At 48.1% G+C, this 26,214-nt stretch overlaps 1 protein-coding gene across 1 annotated transcript; it reads left to right on the forward strand.

Annotated features, from left to right (window-relative positions):
* The first annotated feature begins 39 nt into the window (after positions 1-39).
* Positions 40-26,161, forward strand: hydin (HYDIN axonemal central pair apparatus protein). The gene is made up of 63 exons (XM_057052281.1): positions 40-338; positions 2,205-2,314; positions 2,443-2,579; positions 2,860-2,987; positions 3,066-3,179; positions 4,219-4,299; positions 4,394-4,531; positions 4,601-4,840; positions 5,160-5,289; positions 5,418-5,495; positions 5,591-5,764; positions 5,978-6,102; positions 6,204-6,275; positions 6,611-6,794; positions 6,869-7,010; positions 7,177-7,330; positions 7,450-7,534; positions 7,630-7,715; positions 7,864-8,022; positions 8,108-8,275; positions 8,356-8,556; positions 9,142-9,323; positions 9,399-9,581; positions 9,750-9,869; positions 10,100-10,256; positions 10,362-10,534; positions 10,661-10,859; positions 11,020-11,113; positions 11,249-11,342; positions 11,448-11,616; positions 11,913-11,995; positions 12,075-12,215; positions 12,454-12,532; positions 12,892-13,096; positions 13,207-13,439; positions 13,552-13,709; positions 13,789-13,984; positions 14,366-14,474; positions 14,754-14,987; positions 15,104-15,243; positions 16,105-16,299; positions 16,420-16,583; positions 16,684-16,766; positions 17,130-17,277; positions 17,658-17,852; positions 17,930-18,056; positions 18,231-18,396; positions 18,472-18,619; positions 18,706-18,913; positions 18,999-19,220; positions 19,360-19,529; positions 20,582-20,780; positions 21,027-21,173; positions 21,248-21,415; positions 21,624-21,733; positions 21,844-22,060; positions 22,230-22,439; positions 22,547-22,710; positions 23,001-23,151; positions 23,227-23,457; positions 24,000-24,224; positions 25,320-25,604; positions 25,674-26,161. Exons 2-63 carry the CDS (start codon positions 2,217-2,219, stop codon positions 25,878-25,880), a joined length of 9,783 nt encoding a protein of 3,260 aa, XP_056908261.1. The 5' UTR covers positions 40-338; positions 2,205-2,216; the 3' UTR covers positions 25,881-26,161.
* The last annotated feature ends 53 nt before the right edge of the window (positions 26,162-26,214 follow it).

Raw genomic sequence — 26,214 nt, forward strand, 5'->3', positions numbered from 1 at the left:
TACAACGCTGGAGACAAATTTACGTAAAAGTGTTTTGCACATCTCGGCCACCGTAGAGATCCAGTAGTTTTGCTACCTGCCAGCTTAGATTTACGGTCGCACCTAAAAACTACTTTTCACATAATTTCGTGGAATTGTGGTATCACATTGACAGATAATATCTTTGATACATTCGAAGCTTGTCTTAATGTTTTGTGAAGTTTGGGTTATACCGGGAACGTCCACTCGTCAGGTGACGTCGGCGCTTCGCCGGTAACCATAGCAACCACAACAACCGTGTTCTCGCTAGCGCGCAGAAAGTCGGTCAGACTCCGTCGGAGCTTCTACACAACCGATCGGTATGTATGTGAGGGTGGCGTCTGTTTTAAAAACCCTTTTGATTTACGTGATCTGGTCGACTGCTGTCTCAGTCCGGAGCCGCTGTCGTTGCACTAAAAGTCAGATCGCGACCGCTGAGCTGATAACCGGGTTCCACGCGCTGCACACGCGCTGGACGGGATCTATTATCAAATCTATTAAAAAGAAGTCAAAGGGGAGAAAATATCTTGTAAATTCCAGCAACATGAGGGACGAAAGCTGAAGGCTGTTGCATCAATCAGTAACATCTTCACCAAAACTCTATTTGGCCACGTAATAAATGTTCGTTGTTATGCTGATGACACTCAGCTTTATTTATCCATGAAACCAGAGAGAGAGAAGTTAGTGAAGCTCCAGACCTCTTAAAGACATAAAGTCCTGGATGTCTTCAAATTTCCTCCTCCTTAACCCAGGAAAAACTGAGGTCATGGTGTTTGGTCCTGAACCTCTCAGGGATAGATTAGATCACATGATCACTCTAGATGGTATCTCATTAACATCTAGTCTCTCTGTGAGGAATCTAGGAGTAACTTTTGATCAAAATCCGTCCTTTAACTCACACATTAAATTAGTCTCTAGAAGTGCCTATTTTCACCTGAGGAACATCTCAAAGATCATGAAACTACTGACCCACCATGATGCTGAAAAGTTAGTCCAGCATTTGTTACTTCCAGGCTGGACTATTGTAATTCTTTATTATTAGGGTGTCCAAACTCCTCGTTAAAAAGCCTCCAGCTGATCCAAAATGCTGCAGCCAGAGTTCTGACAGGTATTGACAAAAGAGATCACATGACTCCTGTAATGGCGTCGCTTCATTGGCTGCCTGTTAAATTTAGAATAATTTTTAAAACCCTTCTTTTGACCTACAAGGTCCTCAGAGGCCTAGCTCCATCCTACCTGCAGGAGCTAGTGATACCTTACCAGCCCAATAGACCGCTCCGCTCTCAGAATGCTGGTCTACTTGTGGTCCCCAGAGTCTCTAGGAGTAGAATGGGGGGCCAAGCATTTAGCTACCAGGCCCCCCTGCTGTGGAACCAGCTCCCTGTCCAGGTACGGGAGGCTGACTCCATCTCTCCTTTTAAGATTAGACTTAAAACCTACCTCTTTAAGAAAACTGATAGTCAGTAATTCTGTAGTTCCAGTTATTATTCTAGACATAATTATCATATTTAGGGGGGCATCTAATTATCAGGTTAACATCTTAGCTGTGCTGTTATAGGCCTGGTTTCCCCTCCTCTCCTCTCCTCTCCTCTCCTCTCCTCTCCTCTCCTCTCCTCTCCTCCCCTCCTTAAGGCTCAAGAATCTTTGGCATTTTATATTCATATTTCAATCATATTGTAATGACCAAAGGTCCAGGGGCTTTGATTTAAAGCCATATGTTACATGACAGCTATGTTACGCTGGATTACTGCCACCTTCCATTTTTGACTTCTATCAATTATTTCCAACTATGGAAACAAACGCAGAGGTAAGAAAAATCCAGTGATCCTTTAGGAGAGGTTAAGGTGAGGTCACAAGGTTTGACCCCTGTTCAAAGGCCCACAGGTCCTCTGTAATTTATCATTATTAATGATACAGCCAATAACTCAGGAATTCAATAAATCAGCTTGAAAATGGTGTCATTGGTGCTTAAAATCAATTAAAGTTATTAGAACCAACCAACTAACCAACTTCTACAACTTTTCCCTTAACAAGAAGAACTAATAAAATACAGTTGCTGTCACAACTCAACAACTTTTACATAAACACATTTAGGTGTGAGCCATACTAAAAGCACCAACTGCTTTTAAAAATCAGCGTCCTTTTTATTGACCTTTTTTTTCTTTCTTTTTGCTCTTTTCATGAAGAATATTGTTCCTATGGAGACGGCGTTAGCCAAAGGCAGTTCTGTAGCTGTTAACCTGCTGGCATGCAGGGAAGTGCAAGATACCAGCCCAAAGTGCCCTAAACAGAGCAAGTAAGGTCACCCTACACAGCAGCAGCCAGAATGGACATGAAGCCTCTGCTAATTAATTCAATTAGTCTTCATGGGGATGTAATTGCTGAGAAACCTTTAAAGGATCCATCCTCTCCGTTCTTTCTTAGGGTCCTGCCACCAGACTATGTGCTGGACTTTGGTCATGTGGTCCCAGGCCAAGTGCTCACTGGTGTTTTGAATGTCACCAATTCTGGTTCGGTGCCATTGTCCCTCAGTGCGAGCACCAAATGCCTGGCAGGCACAGGTACAGCGGCACTTCACTGTTTGTTCTCTGTTCAATCACAATGTTCAGATCCCATTTTTCGTTGGGGGGTTGATTTTAGTTGATTTTCTAAAGCCGTTATGATAAATATTACATACATTTTTAACCAGTGTACCTCGTATATTTTCAGTGTTAGACTATGCCTTGTTTATGTTGTTAGTAGAATTGTTATAAAAGGGAAGTAGCTGGACCGTATTTGCTTTATGAGCCCTAAACAATTGACGTCTATTCAGTTTTATGTATATTTTGTCTGAAATTAAAGGTTTCAGTGGAGAATTTGAAAGGGTGAAAAACCTTCCCTGTGGTGGGACACATGCTTTCACAGTAAAATTTAACCCTCAAGAAGCCAAACTGAAGATGGGACACAGGAGTGTTTTATTGCCCGTCCAGGTACAAGGAGCTGCATTTTGGCTAGTGTGCGCTATTGTAGCATTTATGCTAACAGGCAATTGTTTTTGCTGTTGACAGACTTCACACGGTGGGAGGATGCAGGTGCAGCTGTGTGCAGTGGTAACTGAGCCGGCCGTCAGCGTTTCCGCAGACACGCTGCAGTTTGACATGCTGCAGTGCGGCATGTGTCAGGTAAAACAAGATAACACCTTTCTCCCAGGTATAGTGCTCACATTCAAATGTACAGGGACGGTTTGCTAAAAATAAGATGATAGTCCTGGCACATAAGGGAAAGTGATGGTTGCTCCTCTTGAAATCTCTGGTTGCTCCCTCTGACTCTTCCTTGTTATCCTGCCACCTTTCGGAACACGTCAACATTCCTTATCGTTACCTTCAGCTCTAGCGACCAAGCTCTGCCTGCTGTAGGGGATGGTTATCGTCAAAGACTGGGTGTTGGTTGCCAGGAAGGACACCTTTCATTTATGTTTTCCAGATAAATATGACATAAAAGTGGGCCAATCAGGATTTTCTGAAAAGATTAGATTACATTTAAGAAGGCACTGCATCATTTTAATGTTAAAAAGCTTGAAGTGAAGGTTTTTGTGAGTAGGAAAAAGGGGGAATTTTGTAATGAGAGCAAGTTGAGATGCCAAAGGAATAAACTTATGGGAATGATGCTGGAGAACAATGGCAATGATTTTAACCCTTATTCAAGAGTAAAATCAGTAGTTACAGATATGGGTGTGGTTTGTTATTATCTTTAATTATTTCTATTAACAGAAGCAAGTTGGGAATGATCTCATAAATGACTCCAACTCTCATTTCTGTGTGGAAAACCCTTCTGCTCCACTCACCTTCACGTAACATTGTTTTAAAGATAACGGAACATTGTTGTACCACAGGAATTACTGAACCTCAGCAAATAAACAGTGAAGTTCAGGGTGGAGCACTTTCACTGGACATTGCTGCCCCTGCTGGTAGGATGTAATTACACATCCTGCTGCTTCAGGAGCCCCACGCTTGTTGATTTACTGAAGCATTCTGGGCAGCAATTCAAATCTGAACTTGTGAAATCGTTGCAGTTTACTTCTTTCTGTGCTAGTGTGGTGTGTTTTAGGTTGCTTATCTTTATGTGTTGTTTAGTGCTTCTCATGTAACTATGCTGCGGCCCCCTTGGTCTCCTTTGAAACCGATGTTTTTGATGTTTTTCTTTTGCAACCTTCTCTGTTAGATTAAGAAAATGCAGCTGAGTAATCCCGGACATGTGATCTGTCGCTGGAAAATGGCCGAAGAGGTGAAACCAGTCAAAAAGGTGAGACTTCTCGCTTTTCCTGGGCAAACTTTTAGCCACTCTTTTTAACCGGCCGTGCGATGACTGAGATGTTTCTCTACCTTCTCCTCCTCAGCCTGATAAATTTTTGCCTTTATATAAACGCAAGAAGCCGCAGCCCCGTCCAGTCGTGTTTGAGATGATTCCGAGTTCCGGAACGCTTTCTCCTGGTGAACAAGTCGATGTCCAGATAAAGTTCTGCCCTACTGAGGGGGTAAAGCTGTTTGTTTTAGGAATTTTCACACAGGGGAGCAGAATAATGAGGCTCGCATGTGTTTTGCAGGGCACTTACAGCAGGCGGCTCGTGGTGTGCGTGGCTGACAGCACCCAGCAGATGTTCGTGACAGCGTGTGGAGAGGCCGAGGAGCCCCAGCTTCACTTCTGCCCAGATGTGCTGGATCTCGGGGCCTGCTTGCCTGCCAGCATCGAGGCTGAAGCTGAAGTCACAGTCAAAAACCCATGTTCATTCCCCGTTGAGTTTTACTCCCTGGAGCTGGACAAACAGTATTTAGAGGAGGAAAAGGTAGTGTTTTGTCTTCAATATGTTTCACAGGTGACATCTGTAGAGGTCATGGACTTTTCTTTATCGACCATCTACAGCATGTCTCTACTGAAACATCCTTTCTGAGTGTTTGTGTGCTTTAATACTGGCCCAACGGAGGTCAGAGGGCATCCTTAATTAGCTAATATACTCATTTTAAATCAAATCTTTATTTATATAGCGTGTTTCTCGTCTCGTCTCAACTTCCAGCAGCTCTCCGCTTCTTATTCACATCCTTTTTGGAGGACTTGTTTGATTCTCTTCTGTTTATGTGTATTTCTGTCCCTCTTTTTCCATCTAGATATTGCAGACAATCCAGGGCTACGATGAGAAACATGAAATGCTTCTTCCTCCCATTCATCCTGGACAAGGTCTGCCCAAAGAGGTGATGGAACTCTACGAGCAGCACTGCTCCCATCTTAAAGAGGAAGGTAGGTTGGCGTGGCTCTTCTCGCAGTAGTAGATCAGTGTTTTCCTTCCTTCATGGTTCCTGCCATGTCCGGACCTGGTTGATACCACTGACAACTCTTGGGTCCCCTCACACACTGTTTGTCCTCAGAGAGTAGCAGCACCAAAGATGAGGGTGCCCCCAAGCACAGAGGCATTGCTGGTATTGTATACGGAGCTCCACTAATAGGTAAATCCTCATAGTAACATCCATAGTACTTCTAATATGTAGTATTTTGAAATTGTTTGTGTGTAAAAACATGTTTCCTAACTCCTTTTTACCAGATACAAGCAGCATTGCTGTGGCCATGGCCGACCACTATGGGGGGCTTCGCCTCAGTATTGATGCTGTGGTTACAGACGCGCTGATGAACGGCACTTCGCCTGTCAGCCTGAAAGCAAGAGAACTGTATGAGCGCTCTGCTGTCAAGCGAGAGGAGAAACGGTCGATGGAAGCTGGTGAGCACGAGACTTGTGGAATGTTCTATATATTCTGTATGCTCGGGAAATATACTGCATGTTCCTGGGCCTTAACTTGGCAGTCTTGTGGTGGTTGATGGTTTTATGATATTTCATTTTAGCTGTTGGTTTCAATAATAATCAGTTGTCAGGAATGATGCCGATGTTCCCATGAAGGCCGTAACTGATCAAGCACGATGCTTCTCCTTCCAGTTCTGAAGGCTGAAGGAGCCACACAAGCAAAACCTGGAGTTGAACCTGAGGCCTCAACTCCTGCTGCTCATGATCCTGAGAGACCACCCACAAGCAGGAAAGAAACCTCAAAGGCTCATCAGAAGGTTGCACACACACACACACACACACCCACACACACACACGCACACACACAACATCAATTGGTTGATGCTTGCTCGATTCTCATTCTATTGTTATTCTTCAGGATTCCAAGGTCACGATCGGTGATATTTTACCCCCGGACCTGCTGGTTGACATTCTCGTTGAAAGATTTCAGGTGGATTTTTTTCAGTAATACCGGTAGTTGATAACTCATTTAAAAGCACAGTTAATCAGACAAACTACATTCATTTGCGAGTCTCTGCTAGCGCGGTTGATTAGAAATGAAACAAACGTACTTTAACCAAGCTTTTATTACAGATTTTTCTCAGTAGTGGGACATTTACTGTTAAGGAAATGCACATTTCTAATAAAGAATGTTTCCATTTTATTGGGTCAAATGTATTTTGACAGCAACCATTAGATTTTTCATTGTTACAGTCAGGTTTTGGCCCTTGAACCTGTATTTTTACTAACTGGTCTCTCCGTTTATCTGCTGCATCCTGATCACAGCAAAGCGATTGCTGCGACGGCATAGTGATCGATGGCCTAGCGTCAGTGTTTACTTGCTCAAGAGCAGCAACACTTCAAGCAGTTCTCAAGGCTCTTAACAGCTACAAGCACATCTACGTCATCAACCTACACGACACATATAGTGCAATGAACGCGCGTGAGATTGCGCAGAAATGTGCTGAAGGTAAAAACATCATCACTTGTGCAGCTGTGTGGAAGTCGTTGTTTTCCATTGCATTTGGTGTGCACGTCCCTCAGAGGCACTGCAGAAAGAAGAGGCTGACAAAGAGGCGCAGTGGCTGCAGTCGCTGGACGATGACCAAAGTCGTAGCTTGTCTAACGAAGTGAGGACACATATCATCCAGCAACATGTGGAGAAACTCCGGCAGAAGAAACTCAGGTACCGGCCACCACTGGCCACCTTTTTGAGGGGATGTCCAGTACACTTGGACACTAAACTGGGTTTGCAACTTTACCTGCTAGCTAGTAACAGGAAGTGTCTAAATCTGTCTAAATGGATACTTTGCTGCGGTATTTCACAAGAGCGCTACGTGTTTGTGCTTTAGAGAACTTGAGAGAGCTAGAAAAGAGATGGAAGAAAAGGAGGAAAAGGAGAGGATGAAGAGGTTGCAAGAGGAAGAGCTTCTGAGAGCCAAAAAAGCAAGAAAGAAGAATGACAAAGACCCGACAAAGAAGAAGGTCACGGCGGAGACGAAGGAGGTGTGTCTTTATACCCCAGCCCAAGCTCTTTGCACAAAATCTAAAACATGTTTAACCTCCATGAAGGAGGCGCTCAGTTAACTCGTGGTCTAAATACATTTGTTTCATGCCCTGTTCAGCCAGCACATACCCAGGGAAGCTCTCCGCCTAACAACTCCAAAGAGCTTCCACAGCAAACAGGACAGCCATCACCTTCTGCTGAAGGTGCGTTCAATGACTCGGGAAAACGAAATACACAATCCTAAATCATACGAATCAAATCATTGACTCTTCCACCTCTTTTGTCTTCCTATTTTCAGGTTCTGCAGCTCCAGTACAGAAGAAAGAAGCAGCTCATCATTCTCATAAGCCAGCAGAGGAAACCAAGCATCGGGAAGACGCAGTGGTGAGCCACCAGGAAGCCCCTTAAACGCACCGTTTGAGTGGCAAAATAACCCCGATCCAATAAACCATCCACCTGTGCATCTGGGTCCTTCCTCCCGCCATTTTGTTTCATTTCCTGGTTGTGTTTCTACCCTTCCTTGACATCCCAGTTGATGGTGGATGAACGACAATCCCAGTTCACTGCATATCAGAAGAGCTGTGACCAGGTGGAGCACATCCTGCAACACTGGGACCTGGCGCGTGGGCTGCTGCTGGTCCCGTTGCCTGACGCCTTACTGATGCACCATGATGGCACCGGCAAAAGACAGGTGGATATTCTGAGTATGACCACGTATGGGGAGGATTAAGGTCCATCCATCAGATGCTTATATCTCCTCTCTGTGGATCGTGCAGATCCCCGTCGCCAAGAACACCGCAAAAGGCCGAGATAAGACCTCGGCCTCATCCGCTGAGAGAGAAAAAGCAGTTATTATTCCTCACATTGTAGTTCACGTGGACAGAGAAGAGCACTTAAAAGTGGAGGAACTTCTCAGAAACACATCCCTGCCTGCTCTCCATCAGGTACAGTTGGACTGGTTTAATCACGACATTTGATTTTAGCTCATCACTTATTCCCCCCGCATCAATTGTGTCTTCATTAGCCGGCGGATGAGGCAGGGGTGGAACCCATCAGCCCACCGACCCCTCCTTCCACCATCTTCTCCGTTGTTCCTTACCCAAAAATACGGGATGAGGTGGTTAAACTTACCTGTGACTGTTTTACCTTCCTGAGGCCCTCAACTCCTGAGGATCAGGTAGAAAAGGATGAGTCAGTGGAGGAAGTGCGGCCACCAGCTAGTAAGGTACAGAAGCCTACACCCCTTTAGTCTATGAGCACACAGGTGATCACCTGGACTTCTTTAAATCTACTCATTGGGTGTCTCGTTCTCTGCTAGTAGTTTCTTTTCTAATCTGCTTAATGGACAGAAACATTGGTTAAGAGAGCAAACATCCATCCACCTGTCTTCCATCCATCCATCCATCCATCCATCACCCATCCATCCATCCACCCACCCACCCATCCATCCATCCATCCATCCATCCATCCATGCATCATCCATCCACCATCCATCCATCCATCCATCCATCCATCAATCCACCCACCCATCCATCCATCCATCCATGCATCATCCATCCATCCATCCACCCATCCATCCTCCCTCCCTCCATCCAGACATCCACCCTCCCTCCCTCCCTCCCTCCCTCCCTCCCTCCATCCATCCATCCCACTTCCTTCCCTTACATAGTCCCTTGTTGCTAAGGAGGCAGGGGAGTCAACCAAGTATCCCAAACCGTCTCCTTGCTTTATTATTTTTAGCCATTGATTGACTTCAGTTGTAGCTTTGAACAGTCTCTAACAGGAACGTGCTCCTCTATGCATGTTGAAGGCATCAGCGGTCCCTCTGAGGAGTCCGAGCAGAGCGAGCGCCAAGGAGACAGCGAGGGAGCAGGACAAAAAAGGCAGAGACAGTCGGAGCAAGAGACGGCCGGTGCAGCGCGTCTCCCCCCAGGCCGACGTCACCAGCGTCAGCCAGCAAAGTTTGCTCTTGGACACCAAACGCAAGCAGAGGCAAGAGGCAGCAGAAGCTGAGCTTCTCTTCTCCAGATCTATTTCAACTAACTCTGTCTTTAATATCGCCAACAGCCTGACGAGCTTCCGCTGGATCGTTCCGACCCAAGGTGAGGTCGTTTTGAAGATCTGGTTCTATTCAGAACTCCCGGGCACCTTTGCTCAGACCTTCAACTTTGAGCTGATGGGGACCAGAAGATCGTACCAGCTACCGTGCAGAGGCATCTGCAGCTACCCCTCCATCTGCAGAAACCACATGTGCGTCTGTATTGCTGCTATGAGCACAGTGGGAGTTTGCACAGATCTTTGGTGGCGACCGTCACTTTTACTGCCTCCGATTACAAACGGAGCAGCTGTGTTGGAATGCTAGAGCAGGTTTACACACTTTTATCTGCCCAAGTCGTTTATCGTGTGTTGTTTTCCCAGGACTCTTTTTCCCACCTGCAAGAAGGTTGAACACATGTCAGACAAGGTGCAGAAGGCGTACGTAACTGACCCTGGATACTTTGAGTTTGGCCCTTTGCTATGCAGCAAAACCAGAGACAGGTGAGACGCTGAGGTGTGTGTGTGTGTGTGTGTGTGTTCTGAATAAGCGTTTAACACCAAGCTTTTAATAACTTTTTAATAGTAGCTTCTGGGCTCCTGGGCTTCTAAATGACCCGGTCATAAACATGTAAAATAATAGTTAGCATGAATCAAGTAAAGCCTGTTTGTGGCAGAGGCGCTCTGACATGTAATTGTCTTCTATGTCCACACGTGCTCTCGTGTCCATGCAGATACAGAGACAGGTACCCTGAGAACACGGAGAAAGTGGTCATCCATAACAATTCGGGTCTGCAGGCTGAGGTCCAGTTCAGGTTTCAAGACGACGACCATGCCGCGACCTTTCTACTAGACCCCCCGGCCATGAGTCTCAAACCTGACCAGAAAAAGGTTTCATTGCAATGGTTTGGTCCAGTAGAACCTATTTGGTGCCTGTTGCAGTTCTGCAGGACTGATTTAGTTGTTCTTTTTGTGCTCATTCTTGTTTTGTGACAGGAGTTGACAGTGTGGGCCTACCCGACCAAAGTGGGACAGATGAAGGACAGCGTCATCATCTCTGTCCAGGACAGTTCAGAGCCTTTCAGCATCGACGTCTCCTGCTGGGGCGTTCGGCCAGAGCTGAAGCTGGAAAGCAAACACTTTCACTTTGACAGGATTATCCTGCACAGGTAGCGGAATATTTAGTCAAAGAATCACTTTGGAATCTGTGCCTGAATCTGGTGTCACATGACAGAACCAGGGATTATGGAGATGAAATACGTCCCTGACCATCGTTCTTGTGTCCTTCTGCATAGAGAGGACAGCCGTTCTATAGTGTTGTCTAATAAGGTGGCTCTGCCCGTGTCCTGGAGGCTGCACGGTATCGAGGACTTGGGCGATGAGTTCAGCGTGCCGCAGAGTGATGGAATCATTGCAGTCGGCTCTTCTTTCCCCCTGAGCCTGCACTTCAAGGCCAGGAGGCCCCTCCATGTCAGGAAGATCCTACGTCTGGAGGTGAAGCCACTCTAAAGCAGCAAGTTCGGCCCTTAAAATGTCTTTTCGTTGATTTTCAGCTGTATTAATCAGTTAAACTGTAAATCATCTGGAATGTTTCGACATCTTAGCAGGAGGATTCTTCACATCCAGCTGATTTGTGATCTTGTGTTTGTTTTAGGTGTCAGACGCTGAGAAGATTCTTGGAATTGTACACAGTGAAAACTTATTAGTCACTGCTGAAGCCTATGACGTGGCTCTGGAACTCTCACCAGGTCAAAAGGCCATTTTATCATCTGTACTTTTAAGGCAGCGGGCGACCAAAAGGGGCTACTTTCCCCGTCAGTTGGAGCCTTTCAGCGTCCACTCAGGGTCCCCTGCTGATGTGTTCTGTGCTGCTTCTGTTGCAGAGGGCTGTCTGAACTTTGGAACCCTCAAGGTCTTTGAGGAGAACAAGCTGGTCCTCAAGATAAAGAACCAAGGGAAATATGACATAGCTTTCAAGTGAGTGTGAAATGTTTTTCACAGCCAAGTTCCTGTGGTAACATTTTAGGGAATTCTCAGGAGGGACTAATGTGCTAATGGATTTTTTTTTTTTCCCTCCGTGAGTTTTTTAATCCAGCAGACAGCTCCCACCCTGCCAGACCTGGCCTCTATTTTCACTGTGTGCCCCCAAAGTGGAATCCTGAAGACCCACGACAAGGCCACGATTCTCCAGATCTTCTGCCGACCCAACACAGAATTCTCACTCAGAGAGAAACCTGTTCTGTCTTGTCAGGTTTGAACTCTTTAGTGTCTGATTCAAATGTAATCTGAAGACTAATGAATGTGACTCCAAGACAAAAGCTCATTTTGACATTAATGTTCAAGTTCTGACCTTAGAAGTGAACAATTGAGAGAAGATTGAGCATCATTTAAAGTTCTTGTCACATGTTCTAATTGCCCTAGTGGATATTTCCCCACTTCCACAGAAGGAGGTCCCCTGTAGTTCAAACACACTCAAAAATGTTCTAGCACCTCAAACGGATGCAAACTATGTTGTTATTGTCCAACATTTAGCTTCATGTCTTGCAGGTGATTGAACCCAAAATTGGGGACGGAGGAGAGGTGATAGCCATGGTCGCTATCAACGTGTCTGTCACATCTGTCTTCTCCCGGTCAGCGGCTCATTCATAATCAAACACCTTATTTACAATCTTAAGCTGGACTTATTGACACATGCTCTGCCCTGTTAAGGTATAAGGTCACGCCCGCGCTCGAGCTCAACTTCGGCCCGCTGGCGTACGGATGCAAGAAAAGCCAAAGCTTCGCTATAGAGAACACAGGAGCTCTGGAGACCCGCTTCAAAATCAGCGGCATGGTGGCCGCTGCTGCAGGGTAGGACAACCCAGCACAGACAGAGGGAACATTTACGCCGAGCGAATGGGGCTAAAGGGTGGAACCCAGAGGCAGTGGGGGTGTAAGCACATGTGTTCATTCCGTCGGCACAGGGGCCTTGCTTCCATCTTGTACCGTTGTGGATATGAAACATGAGCAATTTTCTGGAATATTCCACTATCACCTGCGCTGCTAATGCTACTAGCAGTGGTAAAAGGTGTGATTTTGGTGCTTCCAGGAAAAAGACGCCTCAGGAGAGGACCACAGGCTTTAAAGCAAGACGGGAGTCTGTCACTAAAGACCCCAGATCTGCACAGGTGAGACACTTCCTTGTTTCTGACTCTTGGCTGTTGCTACATTATTCCATTGAGGTTGAATGAAATACATGCTAATCCTTCCCCAACCAGGAAAACTCATTGTACACCACCAACATGACGACGTTCTGGCTGGTTTAGCAGCATTTAGTAACCAGGCTAAAACCAGGCAGCCTTACAGCTCCGCATCCAGCCTGAAAACTTTGACACATCATGTTTTTAGACTATGACTGATTTATAAATCTGAACAATTACATCTATCAATGCTTATGCTTCATGAGTTGGGTTGTATTTTAGTCGTTTCTTTGCCGGTTTCCTCACTCATCTGGTGTCTCTCTCTGCCTGCTGCATTTGTTCTCCAGTCTGCCCTCAGTATGGGGGTGTTCTCAGTGACTCCCTCTACAGGGGCTCTCCAGGCAGGCTCTCAGCAGGTGATCACTGTGCATTGTGCAGCGGAGCAGCTGGGCGTTTGGAACCAGGGTCTATTAATTGACATCATCGACCGGGACCCCACCGACCACCCTGATGGGATACCGTACAGGTTGTTGGCGGAAGTCTGTAAGCCAAGTAAGGGCCAATAAGAGTCCATCAATATTGTGGACATCCATTTTCACAGATGCACACACACACACACGTGTGCGTATATTAACATATATATATATATATGCCTTTCCCAGGTATCGTGACGGACACAGGCTCTATTTTTGAAGAACATTATATTTGCTGTAACAGCGGGCAACTCTCCCTGGAGCCCTTCTGCAGTGCCGAATGTGTTTATACTCAGGACGAAAACAGATTTATTTTCCAAAAAGTCCCGGTGGGGCAGACCGTCACGGCCCAGTTCAAACTGTCCAACAACAGCAAGGTGTCGTGCACGCTCATGCTGGCTATCAGAACTACTAGCGCTAAGGTGAGACCATGTCCCTGATGTGGTAGTACAGGTGTTACTCTGACTACTGTCATTTAGCATTTGCAGGTAACAAATGCTTTGACCAAGCTAATCACTAAACGTGTCCTCACAGGAAAGGCCGTTGTCCCACAACACAGAGGTGTTTGAACTGATAGCTTCAACCTTAATCATTCCAAGCCAGTCGTACTCATTTGCTTCGGTGAGCTTCACGCCCCAAATGATGCAGGTTTACGGCGCAGTGTTGGAGGCCACAGTGGAGCAGAGCGCCAGGTTTGGAATCCACCCTGACAAAAGCACACTCGGCACATTTACTTGTTTCATTCCATCCTCTCGTCTCATTCCGCTGCAGATTGACCCCAACACTTAGGAGCAAATTGCTGGAATTCAACCTAACAGGAGAGGGCGTTTTGCCCCACGTGTCCGTGCTCTGCCCAGCTGTGAGGAACAGTGCAGGAAGCCCCATGATGCATTTCAGAAGGGTGCACGTAGGAGAGAGACGCACGCTGCCCCTCGTCCTGATAAATAATGGATATTTTCCCGTTCAGGTAAAAGGAAATAAGAGCGGCACTTCCACAAATACCACTCTGGTTTATCGTTTAAGTCGTTAAAGAGAAGAGAGGCAACAAGAAAGTACCCCCCCGGGGCAGATGTCGGAATCAGGGTTTATTGTCTTCCTCTTTCTAAGCAGATAACAATGGAAGGCAAGACTTTTGTAGTTGTCAGGCAAAACCTAAATATCCTGCAAAAATGCATGAGAAAAGATGCACAAATATAGGAGTGGTCACACCCAGATGCTAACAGATGTTTGTCATCTGGAAACTGGTTAAATGTTGGTCCGAATGGTCGACACCTGTTGTTGTGTCCAGTACTTGAATGTAGAGGACAGCATTGCACCTTAACGCCGATACACCTGCCGTGTCCCACAGGCTCAGGTCGACCTGCTGGATGAACACGACATGTTCGCTCTCACACCTTCTCTTGGTAACACCTGCCGCTTCATTGACTCCACACCACTGGAGGGCGCCACTGATTCAGGTACAGCTTTCTTTATCAAACTTTGCATTCAGTGCACCGATTGTGCGCCGGAATATTTAGTCAATAATGTTTTGGACGTTGAATTTGGTGCTGCCTTGTCCTCAGTAAGTCCTGTGTTTAGAACTGTTACTTCATGGGTGACGGTATATCAGGATCCGTTCTTTAGTTTAGAAAAAGGTCCAAAGGACTTCATCAGTGTTTCTTCACCTCCCGTCCAAGAGTGGTGTGGAGCACCTTCAGCGAGCTGTGAGTTTTACAGGTTCATCTTTTATTTAACAGAGCATCCAGCGGCGAGGAGCGCCAGGATGAGCCTGGACGTTAACGAGCAGGTTCGGCTGGAAGTCAGTTTCTGCTCCGACAGGCCCGTCAGAGCAGAAACCAGGATTCTGATGTGCTTGGAGGACAACAAACACGTCACAACCACAATACAAGTGAGAGGAGAGGCGTGCCAGGACGTCGTCTCCTTTCACAACATCAACAACCTCCAGCAAACAGATCTGGATGTTGATGAAGGTGAGAGACAACAAGGTGGAAAGATTTGGAAACGGTGTCTGAACGGTCGAAGGTAGTGAGGGATTTCTCTCTGAGCTTTGGTTGGGCTCTAGATTCTAACATTCGTTCTCCTCCAGGTGATCAGGAGGTGCTGAACTTTGGTGGCTGTTATGTGGACCGTCCCTACCAACAGAGCTTCGTGGTAACCAACCACAGCAGCAGCCAGGTGTTCAAGTTCGAGTGGCCTCACGTCCGACACGTCTGCTTCTCACCCCAGGTCATCATTTAATCATTCAATCAGATGGGTTTGGGAGTTTTATTCAACCTAAATCTTACTTGTTTTTACTTTTTTCTTGCTTCCATTTCATGATATATCAGTGAGTCTGATTTTAGTTAGTCAAGGAGGAGAATATTTGAGTTCTGACCTCGTGAAAAAGGGAAAGAGTGTTTCTACCTGACAGGTATTCCAGAGTTCTAGTTTCACCTTCAGGCATCCTGTCAATAGGAGCTTTAGAGAGATTTGTTAAAACCAGCACAAGCCTAAGAATGTGGATTAGCTGAGCAGATTTAGGGGGTCAAAGGTCACCGCGGCCTTCAATTCTTTAGCAGTTGAAAGTTAATGAGATTCAGGATAAAAGCAAACAGAATAAACCGCTGAATGAATTTGGAAGATAAAGACATTTTACAGAGCTGCTTGGATTTTTTTAACGTTGCGGCAGATACACGTCGAACCCAAAGCTCAGGTCCAAATCTTGAGGCTGTCATGGCGACGATAGAGTGTTTGTTTCCTCCACACGTTCCCTCAGACCAAAGACCAACTCCTTCCAGTTTCTGTTAGCAGCCTCTTGTGCCACCACCTAAAAACCTCTACTGGACAGTTAAATGTCTCCACACACCTTCCCCCAGTACCAGAACACCTTCCATGTTTTGGGCTGCACTGGGCCTCGAACCAGGAACCCTCCACTTCCAGCCCAGCTCCCAACAATCTGAGCTAGCTCCCCCCCTACTGTGACTGCTTATATTGCTGCCGCTTTGCCAGGTTGACATTGTAAATGAGACAAATAAAAGATGAACAGGTGATGCTCTTAAACCCTCTGACTGCGCAGCCACAGTCTGATCAGGACGGTTGTCCTCACAGGTGGGACATCTCCACGCCGGCTGCTCAAAAGAAGTGACAGTCAGCTTTTGTTCCAGTAAACCGGTGCGGTTCAGAAACCGGCCGGTGAGTTGCAAGCTCTGTGAAGTGGCCTTTGACCAGCCGGTAGAGGAGGTGGCCGACTGGGACGACAGGCAGAGACCCTCCAGGCATTCCTCAGCAACACAGCAGATCACGGTACGACCGATACAAGTCGAAGTCGCCCTGCGCCTCATTCCCAGTCAAGCAGCGTGTGTGTGTGTGTGTGTGTGTGTTGTGTGTGTGTGTGTGTGTGTGTGTGTGTGTGTGCGCGAGCAGGGGGGGGACCCAGAGGAGCCTGAGCCCCCCTGCTCTGTGGTGGAGGGCTCACAGTGGGAGATGAATCTGTGCGTCAGTGCCGTTTGTGACTACACGACCTTCAGCTGCAGCACTGACGGCGTTCACTTCGAGGACACGGAGCTGTACCGACGCAGACGCCAGCAGTGAGTCCCCCCCCCCCCCCTCCCCTCCCCCAGCGGCAGCACCAACACACATCAGTCTTGCTAATTGGTCATAACTCCCGGTTTTGGTTGTTTGTGTCAGATTTCAAATATCAAACGACGGGATCGTCAAGCTGGAATTCTCTTTCCAGTTGTTCCTGGATCCAAGCAACAGTCAGGACGAAGGTGAACCTGAACGCTCCCACTGCTGTCTTTCTCCTTTCGACAAAAACCTCCTCACGTGGCGCTCCCTGAACCACCGGTTTTGTGACTGCGTTGACTTCATGTTGACCCTTGACCTTTCATAATTCAGCCCCGTGACATCATCCCCATCAGAGATGAACACAGACAGATGCTCGCGTTGCTTAGCAGCACGCGCAGCTCACGTTCTGGCAGCGACGGCGGGTTTTCAGGTCGAGGAATTGAAACAATCCCCAACGCACAAGCGCATCAAAGTCTTGGCGCTGAACTCTCTGGCAGACGAGCGACGCTGTGTGAGTGAAAGGTCACGATGTCAGCGTGGTAATACAGTTTTCTCACATCGAGCAGACGGCAGCTCAGCTGAAGACGAGCAGCAACTGGCGCCCATCAGCATTGAGCCTCGCGCTGGGGTCATAGAGGCCGGCAAGATCCAGGTCTTCAACGTTGACTTCTCCCCTGTCAAGGTGTCCCAGTATCAGGGCAGGCTGGTCTGCAGGTACACACTCTCCTCCCCTTTGCTGACTACTATCGCCACCTGTGGGTTTGGTACGTGATCAGAACAGGAAGAATTCTGCGTTTACAAGAGCAGAACATCTGCTCGGCTCCTGCCTGCTGCTGCATTAGCTCCACCTCAGTTGATCTTGGTTGGAGCCCTTTTGCCTTAATTCTTCGTTGTCAACCAAGATGCTTTATTAGCCAGGTCATAGCAGAAATCAAGCAACTAGGAAGCTGTTGCTCTTCTGACTGACAGATACAGATTTTCCAGCTCAGCTTCAACAGTCTGGGGACATTTTAGGTGTCCATTTACAAGCAGGTGTGGGTGAGATGGTGGCTGGACGTCTTCGGAGGACTGAATTGACTGTAATTTCCTTTCAGTATCCCCAACCTGCAGAAAGATCAGGCTCCCTGTGTGCCGGTGTCTGGTCGCAGCCTGTTGGCCCTCTATCATTTCTACCTGGAGGACTCAGATTTTATCAGCAGGTTGAGCAGCAACCCTGACTTCACAGGACGTCTGGACGCCGACACCAGAGTTCTAGGGTTCGACAGCATCGCCTTTGTTCCGTCCATCAGGTAAAATCGGAGTGGGATCTGTTTTTCTCTGCTCTCCCTGTTAACCACCTAAGTCCTGTCACTGCTTTGCACCACAGATGCTTTGATATTTTGAACCCAACCAAAGATTCTTACTCCTTCACCTGGAGGTGTGAAGATTCAGGCTCCAGCCCTTTTCACTGCCTCCACCCATGTGGACGCATCCCACCCGGGAAGACTCTCCAGGTATGGACGGGAATGCAATAGCAGACACACGTCCTCCTTCCTCTAAAATCTCTCTGCACCCTGTCGCTCTCTTTGTCCCCTCTTCTTCTTCTTCCTCTCTCTCCAGACCCTTTCCATAGAATGCAGAAGTCCCTCCTCTCCTCTCCTGAGCTCTGCTCTTGTGTGTTTGTGCAGGCCCGTTTTGAATACCTCTCTGAGAAGGCGAGCGTGGTCCATTCGTCCTGGAGCTTTGTGATCGAGCCCCTGTCGCTCTCCGTGCCGTTCATGTGTGTGGGCATCACCAGAGAACCGCAGCTGTACTTCAGCAAACGTCAGATAGACTTTGGAGAGCTGCCAGTTGGTGCGTCCTCTTATCCGCCCTTCAAATCTCCTCGAATGCTTCCTCCGTCGCTGATGTGAAGGCGTCCCTGTGCAGGTTGCAGAGTGCAGCAGCTCATCGACCTGGTGAACTGTGAGGAGGAAGCGTTCCCCTTCGCCGTCCTGCAGTCGTCTCTGCTGTGTGAGGACCAGACGTCCAGCCTGAAGCTGGAGCCTCCGTCTGCTGTCCTTCCACCTAAAACCAGGTCAGACAAACGGCAGCGTCTCAGAAATTACAACATCACCGGAGAACAGGATCGTTGGAGGTAAATAACAACTGTTTGTGATTCAGGCTGTCGCTGGCGGTGAATTTTGCCCCCTGCTGCAAAGGTGAGAAGAGATTTAGGGTAGTTTTGAGGATGAAGAAGAAGCCAGAGCCTCTGGTCCTCACAGTCAAGGCCAGTTGTCTCCCCATGTCCACGTCACTTCAACTAAAGATGCCAGACGGCGTCTTTAGGCAGGTCAACCCTGAGCAAGAGGAAACTCTGGACTTTGGAGAGGTCGTTTTTAGGAAACTCTGCCATTCAGGTGCTGTGTTGAAGGTGTGAATGAACGTTCTCCTGTCTGCTGCTGCCCTGTTTGCAGATGGAGATCTCAGAAAAATCCTTTTTTTATTTCCTGCTGACCAATCAGTCCAAGTTCAGCATGGATGTGACCTTTGAGTTGGCAGGAAGCACCAACCTGCTGCAGCACCTGAGGGCGGAGCCTCCAAATGCTGCTGTGGATGTTGGAGCTCACCTGCAGACTTCCCTTCTGTTTTCCCCCAAAGGCTTTTGTAACCTTCAGGATGTCAAACTGAGAATTAAGGTAGGAGACACCCCCCCTCAAAGGTTTCCAGTTTTATATTGATCACATATTTGACAAAACCCCGAAACAATAACTTTTATTAAAAAAAGAAAATTAATTTGGCTTCTTGTTCTCAAATACACTCGTTTCTCTTCTCCAGGTTAAACTTGGACCAACGTTTAACTTTGTCATCAAAGGCCGATGTTCAGCCCCGAGTCTGGAATTCTCCTTCAGCCGACACAACTTTGGCCAGTGCTTACTGTACCGTCCCGAGATGGTGCTGCCCTCCACCACGCTAGTGATCAGCAACACGGGCAAAAAAGATGTGGGGTGTGTTTCGCTTCTCACCACTTTGATTCATCTGCCTGTTTCATCCATATTTACATGTGCAAACGTCTGGGCTCCGCTGCTCAACTCTTCTGGTGACGCAGTAAATGTTGACGTTGCTGATGAGATGTTGGAGGTGTTTCTGCTACCTCCCAATAGCGCCCCCCTGTGGCCAGTACAACAGCATGGAAAGGCTTTTTTAGGCCTGTTTGGAGTCTTTCAGGTGGTGTTGGAGGGATTTTCCTCCATTCTTCCTCACTAAAGTCATCAGTTCTCCTGGGTCATCACGGATCTTTAGAGGTCTGCACAGATTATCAATGATGTTCGGGTCAGGTTCAGGTCTGCGTCAGGCTTGTCTGGATGTTCTTTCACTAACTTCTGGTGCTGAGTTCTCTGGTGAGGATGCAGGACACCTTTTCTCCTGATGACTCTTCCATGAAGGTCAGATTAGTGCAGCTCAGCAGGTGAAGATTGACCCAGAACTCCAGAGTCTGCTGGATCCTCCTGGAGGTTCTGACCTGATTTTCCCTCAACCCTACCAGGAGATCCCTCTGATCTTTTCCTGGGCTTCCAGACCTGAGCTTGACCTCCACTCTTCCTGTTAACTGATGGCTCTTAATCACATTGTGAGCTAAAGAAAAGAGGACCTTGATATCTCCTTACTGTCTTCTTCTGCTCATCTTCATTGTCAGAGTGTTGGAACACTACTGAGGGGAATTTTGAGACAAAAATAGAGGATTCTGGGTATTTCTGAAGTTTTGAGTTGAATCAGCTGACCTCGCTAACGAGGACTGTGTTACTAATGAAGGTCTGATATCTTGGTCCTGGAGTTCTTATTCTGGTTGCTGCTTTTCCAAGTCATTGTTCAGCAGTAAAATGATACTCTGCCAACACTGGAATGATTTCTGAACACATTAAAAGGGTCTTTCATATTTAACTTTCTGCTTTTATTGCTGTAAATCTTCACGTTAACAGAGAAGGTCACCAGTGGCGCCCACACCTCTGCAGCTCCGTAAGTGAAGGCTTGATTTTATCTAAATGTTCGATGTGCTCAGTCTCCAGTGCCAGTTCAGGAACACCCCTTACTTGGAGCTGGACTTTGGAACAAATGTTCTGTCCCCCGGCGGCGTGCTGGACGTACCCATCCGCTTCCTTCCTCGGGAACTCTGCTCCTACCATGAAAAAGTCACCTTCGTCCTCAACAGCTGCATCACTAAAGACGTCAGCGTTCTGGGACAAGGAGTCAAGATGAAGGTGGGTCGTCTGCAGCTCAGATTTGTGTCAGATCCACCAGGTTCCAGGACCGTTTCGGCGTGTAAACGCGCACAGAAGCTCATTGTTACCATCAAATAGTCTCCTTGTACGCGTTCAGGGAGCGACACAGCAGCCCAAACTGGATGTGGGGTCCTTTGGTTCCACACACACTCACACACACTCCCACTCAGCTCTGATGTGAGCAGTGTGTTTGGGTTTATTGATCTCCGTTTTATCTTCTCCCAGCTGGAAGTGGAGGATCCCAGACAGAGGAAACTAAACCTGGGATCTGTGAATTCAGGACAGAGAGTGAAGAAAAAAGTGAAACTGGTCAACCGCAGCACCATAGACCTGTCTTTCAAACTGCTGCTCAACACACAGCTGGATCCAAGGGTAACGCCCCCCCACACACACACACACACTCACACACACCCTTAACAAACAACCCTAACCGTCTCGTCCTCCAGGATCTGTCACTCAGCCACACGGGGGAGCTCCACCTGAGAGCGGGGGGGTCCTGCTCTTTTGAAATCCTGTTCTCGCCTCATCAGCGTTTAGCTGCCTTCAGGGCCGAGCTGCTGGCCGAGTGCGCTGGCGTCTTCTACCCTTTGCTCACGCTCCAAGGCTCCTGCCCGGTACGCTGCATTCATCCAGTTCTGATTTTACACACTAGCTTCCTGCTTTTTTAATACTTTGGGCCCAATATTTAACGTATTTCAGCAAAAGAATTACTCCTCCATCAGTAAATGCTCTCAGGCTGGAGCCGATGTTGCCTTCAGGTACCAGGGTTTCAGCTCTAGTATAGTTTGGAGGGCCGTTAACGGTTCTGCTCTTCACTGGCAGGGAATGGAGGTCCAGCTGGATCAGAACCACCTGGCCTTTGGAGCCGTTGTCCAACACTGTCAGGCCAGCAAGAAGATCATCATGACGAACACTGGAGACGTTGGTACCAGGTGAGAAAAAATGGAAATGTTCCGCATCTGATGCTATGTGGTGTCTAAAAATACTGGATATATTCAGTTGAAATATGTGTGTGTGTGTTTGGATTGTTGTTTTTTTCCAGTTTCTGCTGGAAAACTGACAGATCAACCACAGCTTTGACCATCACACCGGCTAAAGGATTTATCCGCCCGGGCACGGAGGTTCTGATGGACGTGACCTTTGCCCCGGTGAAGTTGAGCGAGGACATACGATGCGAGGTGTCCTGTGCGGTGGGCTCGTCCTGTGTACTTAAACTCACCGTCACTGGTTCCTGCGTCATGGTTTCCACAAACAAAGAGGTGAGACCCCCACTCCCAAAGTCTCCCAAAGCCGTTGGGCTGTTTTAGGTCTGTTCAGTGGTCGATTGATTGTGATATCCTTGTGAGGACCTTGGGCCTCTGTCTTTAGGGACCCCCCTCTTTTAGGCTGGTTTCTCCCTGTACCCTCATTCAATCCTCTGGTGTCCAGGTGGTGCAGTTTGCGTGCCCGGTACGTGGATCCCACACTCAGATGCTGCAGGTGACCAACCCCACGTACCAACAGTGCAGGATCGAGCCCGTCCTGAAGGGGGGGCAGTGGAGCATCGCGCCCTTCCTGGACTTTGAGCCTCTGCAGAGCAAAGCAGTTGAGCTCAGCTACCAGCCGATGGCGATGACTGTTGGTCGACGGGAAAACTCGGTAAAGGAGCTCCGTCTGTCTGCCTGCCTGTCTGCCTGCCTGCCTGCCTGTCTGTCTGTCTGCCTGTCTGCCTGTCTCATGCGAGGCCGATCCTCCTCCTCCTTCAGGGATCTGTCTTCTTCTCCTTCCCTGATGGATCCGGCACAATGTTTACCCTGAAAGGAACCGCTGAGCCCCCCAAGGTGGAGGACACCATCACGTGTCAACAGCCAGCAAAGACTCAGCAGACGGTGGTGCTCAGTGTGCACAACTGGCTGTCTAAGAAACAACAGTAACACACATACACACACACACACACACACACACACAAGTTCTCAGGCATGCAGGAAGACAACGGACAGACGTTACTTAGTTTTCTGGGGTCGTTTCTCTCCTCCCCCCCCCAGTCACCTCAATGAATACTAAGAATTTATTTTATAAAAATTTGAATTCAAGAATAATACAAGACCGAAAAACCACAACTAGACAGGAAATAGACAAAAAAAAATATCAAAAAAAAAAACCCAAACCAGCTTCTGGGGTCATTTTTCCTGTGAGGACATCTCGTGTCCGTGTCCACAGGTTCCGTGTGCTGATGGAGATCCTGAAACCCGACCGGCCGGACGCCACCGTGTCCATCGGAGGTCTGCCCTTCATCGACGTCCCGGCTTTGGCCACCAAGGACTACCGGATGTCCTTCTTCGCGTACCGAGAGGGGCAATACCTCACCAAGGTCTGACTTGGCCCTCAGACGCGTCAGACACTCGTATTCAAACTCAGCTCCTATCATAGCGACTTGTCCTTGCAGGTGACCTTCCAGAACGCCACGTCTGGCGAGTACTTGTTCTACCTGGTCTCCTTCGAGAACTTGGCGGCGGGACCTCTGTCCACCCTGGAGCTGGTGGCAACTGTTCGAGAGAAGGTCTCGGCCTCTGTGACGGTGGAGAACCCGCTGAGCAAAGCTACCTGTCTCACCACCGAGTGCAAATGCCCAGAGATCAGCACTCCGTCCCAGCACACCGTGCCAGGAGAATCCAAGGTGGGGACTGTCCCCTCCGTCCCTCTTTGGTTTGTTCTATGGCGCGGAGACACGAGTCAGGCGGACCCAAAATCTGCCCTCTGTGGCAGCCAGAAGGCGTCCTGTCTCCTAGGGTGACCCTGGAGCCCAACGGATAAGAACCACAACATGACACCTGTCTTTAAGAGCAGTAAGGTGTGGGTAGGCCACGCCCCCTCCACGCCACAAGCCTGATCTGGGGCTTCGGTAGAACTGTGGAGACGTCAGTGCTCATGTGGAAATGTTCCCCCATGACCGACGACCCCGGTCCGAGGTGTTGATCGGGTCCTTTATCCTGATGAAGGTCCTGTTCCAGGAGAATGAGGGCATTGTTTTGGAACATCCTGCTGGTTCCCCTGGGGGAACCTGGTCTAACCCTAACCCTAACCTGGTCTAACCCTAACCCTGTGCGTTTTGGGGCTTGTTTTTGCTCACATTCGTGCACCAGAGGAGCCGGTATCTTGTGATTCAGACATTTCCGTTTCCTTTTATCACGTTTTGTTGAATCGCTCGTGTTTTTCCAGGGTTCTGTGAGCTTCGAGTACCGGCCTCTGCACGCCAGGCCGTCCACCGTTCGGCTGACCCTCCACAGTCCTGAGCTGGGCCACTTCCACTACGATCTGTCTCTCCGAGCTCTTCCTGCACCGCCAGAGAAAATCCTCCACTTCAGCGCTGCTCTGGGCAGGAGCCACATGGAAGCTGTGAAGTTCCTCAACTACTCGCACGTCAAAGCGGAATACTCCTGTTGGGTGAGCTGTCCTGTCTGATGTGACTTTGGTGTTTCATGGTCCCATATGGTGACCCTGGAGGGGCCAAGACTCACTAACCTGCAGTGCTCTCAGCCTCCTGGGGTGCAAGGAGACGGACGTGTGCAGGAGAGCAGCAACAAGGGCTTCAGAGCCCGTTTATAGGGGGATTTCTGGCGTAGCGGAGGGGTTTTTTCCCACCTCTGTGAAGCTCTGGCATTTGGCTGAATGTTAGAAGAGAGTTTTGGACCAAGTAGCTGGAACCAGCGTATGTCAGGATCCACCTTTCCTTTTAGAACCCTCTTTAGCTCAGCGCTTCCCTTCTGGTGTTTCATGTCTTTTCCTGCAATCTGCCTCCTTCCTCGTGTGTGTGTGTGTGTGTGTGTGTGTGTGTGTGTACCTTACATATTACATTGCCTTGACTTTTTGACTGATACTCCCTGACTTACTCTTTGGTTTACAGATGTGCCACATGTCCAGTCAGCTATGATTCAGACCATTTTAGTAACAAACCTCCCAGGATCTGTGCACGTCTACGCCGCTGGTGCACGTGCCCCTGTTGCCCTTTTGGAGTCACCACTAGATGTTGTTGCACCGATTGACCACTTGGTGTCAGTATTGTACCGAATATAGTCGGACCAAAGCCAATAACAGAACATCATATCTGATAAAGCACAAATAATCTGATTATAATATTTATTATTATAATCAGATTATTGTTATTATAATCAGATTATTAATACTCTGATTATCACTTTATTTTGATGTTACTTCTGTCTTTTTGAATAGCATTGCTGTAACAGGAAAAATGAAAATTTAAATAACCACACTTTAGATTTAAAGTTTAAAAAATAAGAGGAAGCTGCAGGAAATCTTTTATTATGCAGACTTTTGGAGGATATTTTTATGATGTTGTCTCTGTTGTCTCATGTCTCTGTGTCTCCGTGTCTCCTCTGATGCAATAATCTAGATTCGGTCCACATAGAGCTGCACTTTTTGTTTTTCCCGCCACTAAAGAGCATCAAACCCCAGCTGAAGGTTCCAGTTTCACACACCCAAAAACCTGGTTTCTCCTCACTGGAATTCTCCCTCTTGCAGACGGATTCTCCGGACTTTTCTCCGGTAGCCAAGCTGGTCTCGGCCCCCCCAGGGTACCGGCAGCCGTCGGAGGCTGTGGTCTCAGTCTGCTTTGAGCCTCATCAGCTGGGAGAGGTGAAAGGCCTGCTCACCCTGTCCTCAGAAAATGGGGGCAGCTACACTTTTGTCCTGCGTGGGACCTGCATTCCCCCACAAGCTCAGGGTCCATTCAACATCAAGCCTGGTCGCAGCCTCAACATCCCCTTTAAAAACGTCTTCCTGCAGAGCGCCACCTTCTCCTTTCAGGTAGTTGAGCTGAGCGCTAAAGGACGAGCGGCTACGCGACTCATGAAAGCTGTCTCCTTGAACCTCCAGGTCAACAACCCTTGCTTCGTTGTGAAGGGATTCGTCCCCACGATGGAGCCCAAAAAGACCCAGAACGTCATCGTGTACTTTGAGGTCCCTGCTGGAACGACCCCAGGAGCCTGTTGTGGCACCTTGACCGTCTCCTGCCAGGCCACCGACAGCCACAGCATTCCGTTTTTCTGGGATTATTATTTGCAGGGTTCCAGCCCGGAGTGATCCGAGAGAACCAGAATACTACAGAAACCCAGGAGCAGCCCCCCCCTCCCCGACAGGCACCGGTGACTTCCTTATAGCAGGGAGAAACCTGGTGCAGGACCAGGCTCATGTGGGGTGTGTGTGTTGGGAGGGGGTTGCTGATGATGGAGGAGGACACCAAACATCTCATATTTAATGGTTTGTTTCTGCTGCCTTTGTTAAATATTTGAACTTTACTAGTGAAAACACGGTTGAATGTTTCTGTCAGTTAAAGTAAAATAAAAATAAAAACCATCCAGGTTTGTGCTGCGCTGTGTTGCATCCACTGAAATGACACGAAAGCCACAATAATGGA

The sequence above is a fragment of the Takifugu flavidus genome, chromosome 13 (genome assembly GCF_003711565.1).
Source record: "Takifugu flavidus isolate HTHZ2018 chromosome 13, ASM371156v2, whole genome shotgun sequence".
NCBI classification, from domain to species: Eukaryota; Metazoa; Chordata; class Actinopteri; order Tetraodontiformes; family Tetraodontidae; genus Takifugu; species Takifugu flavidus.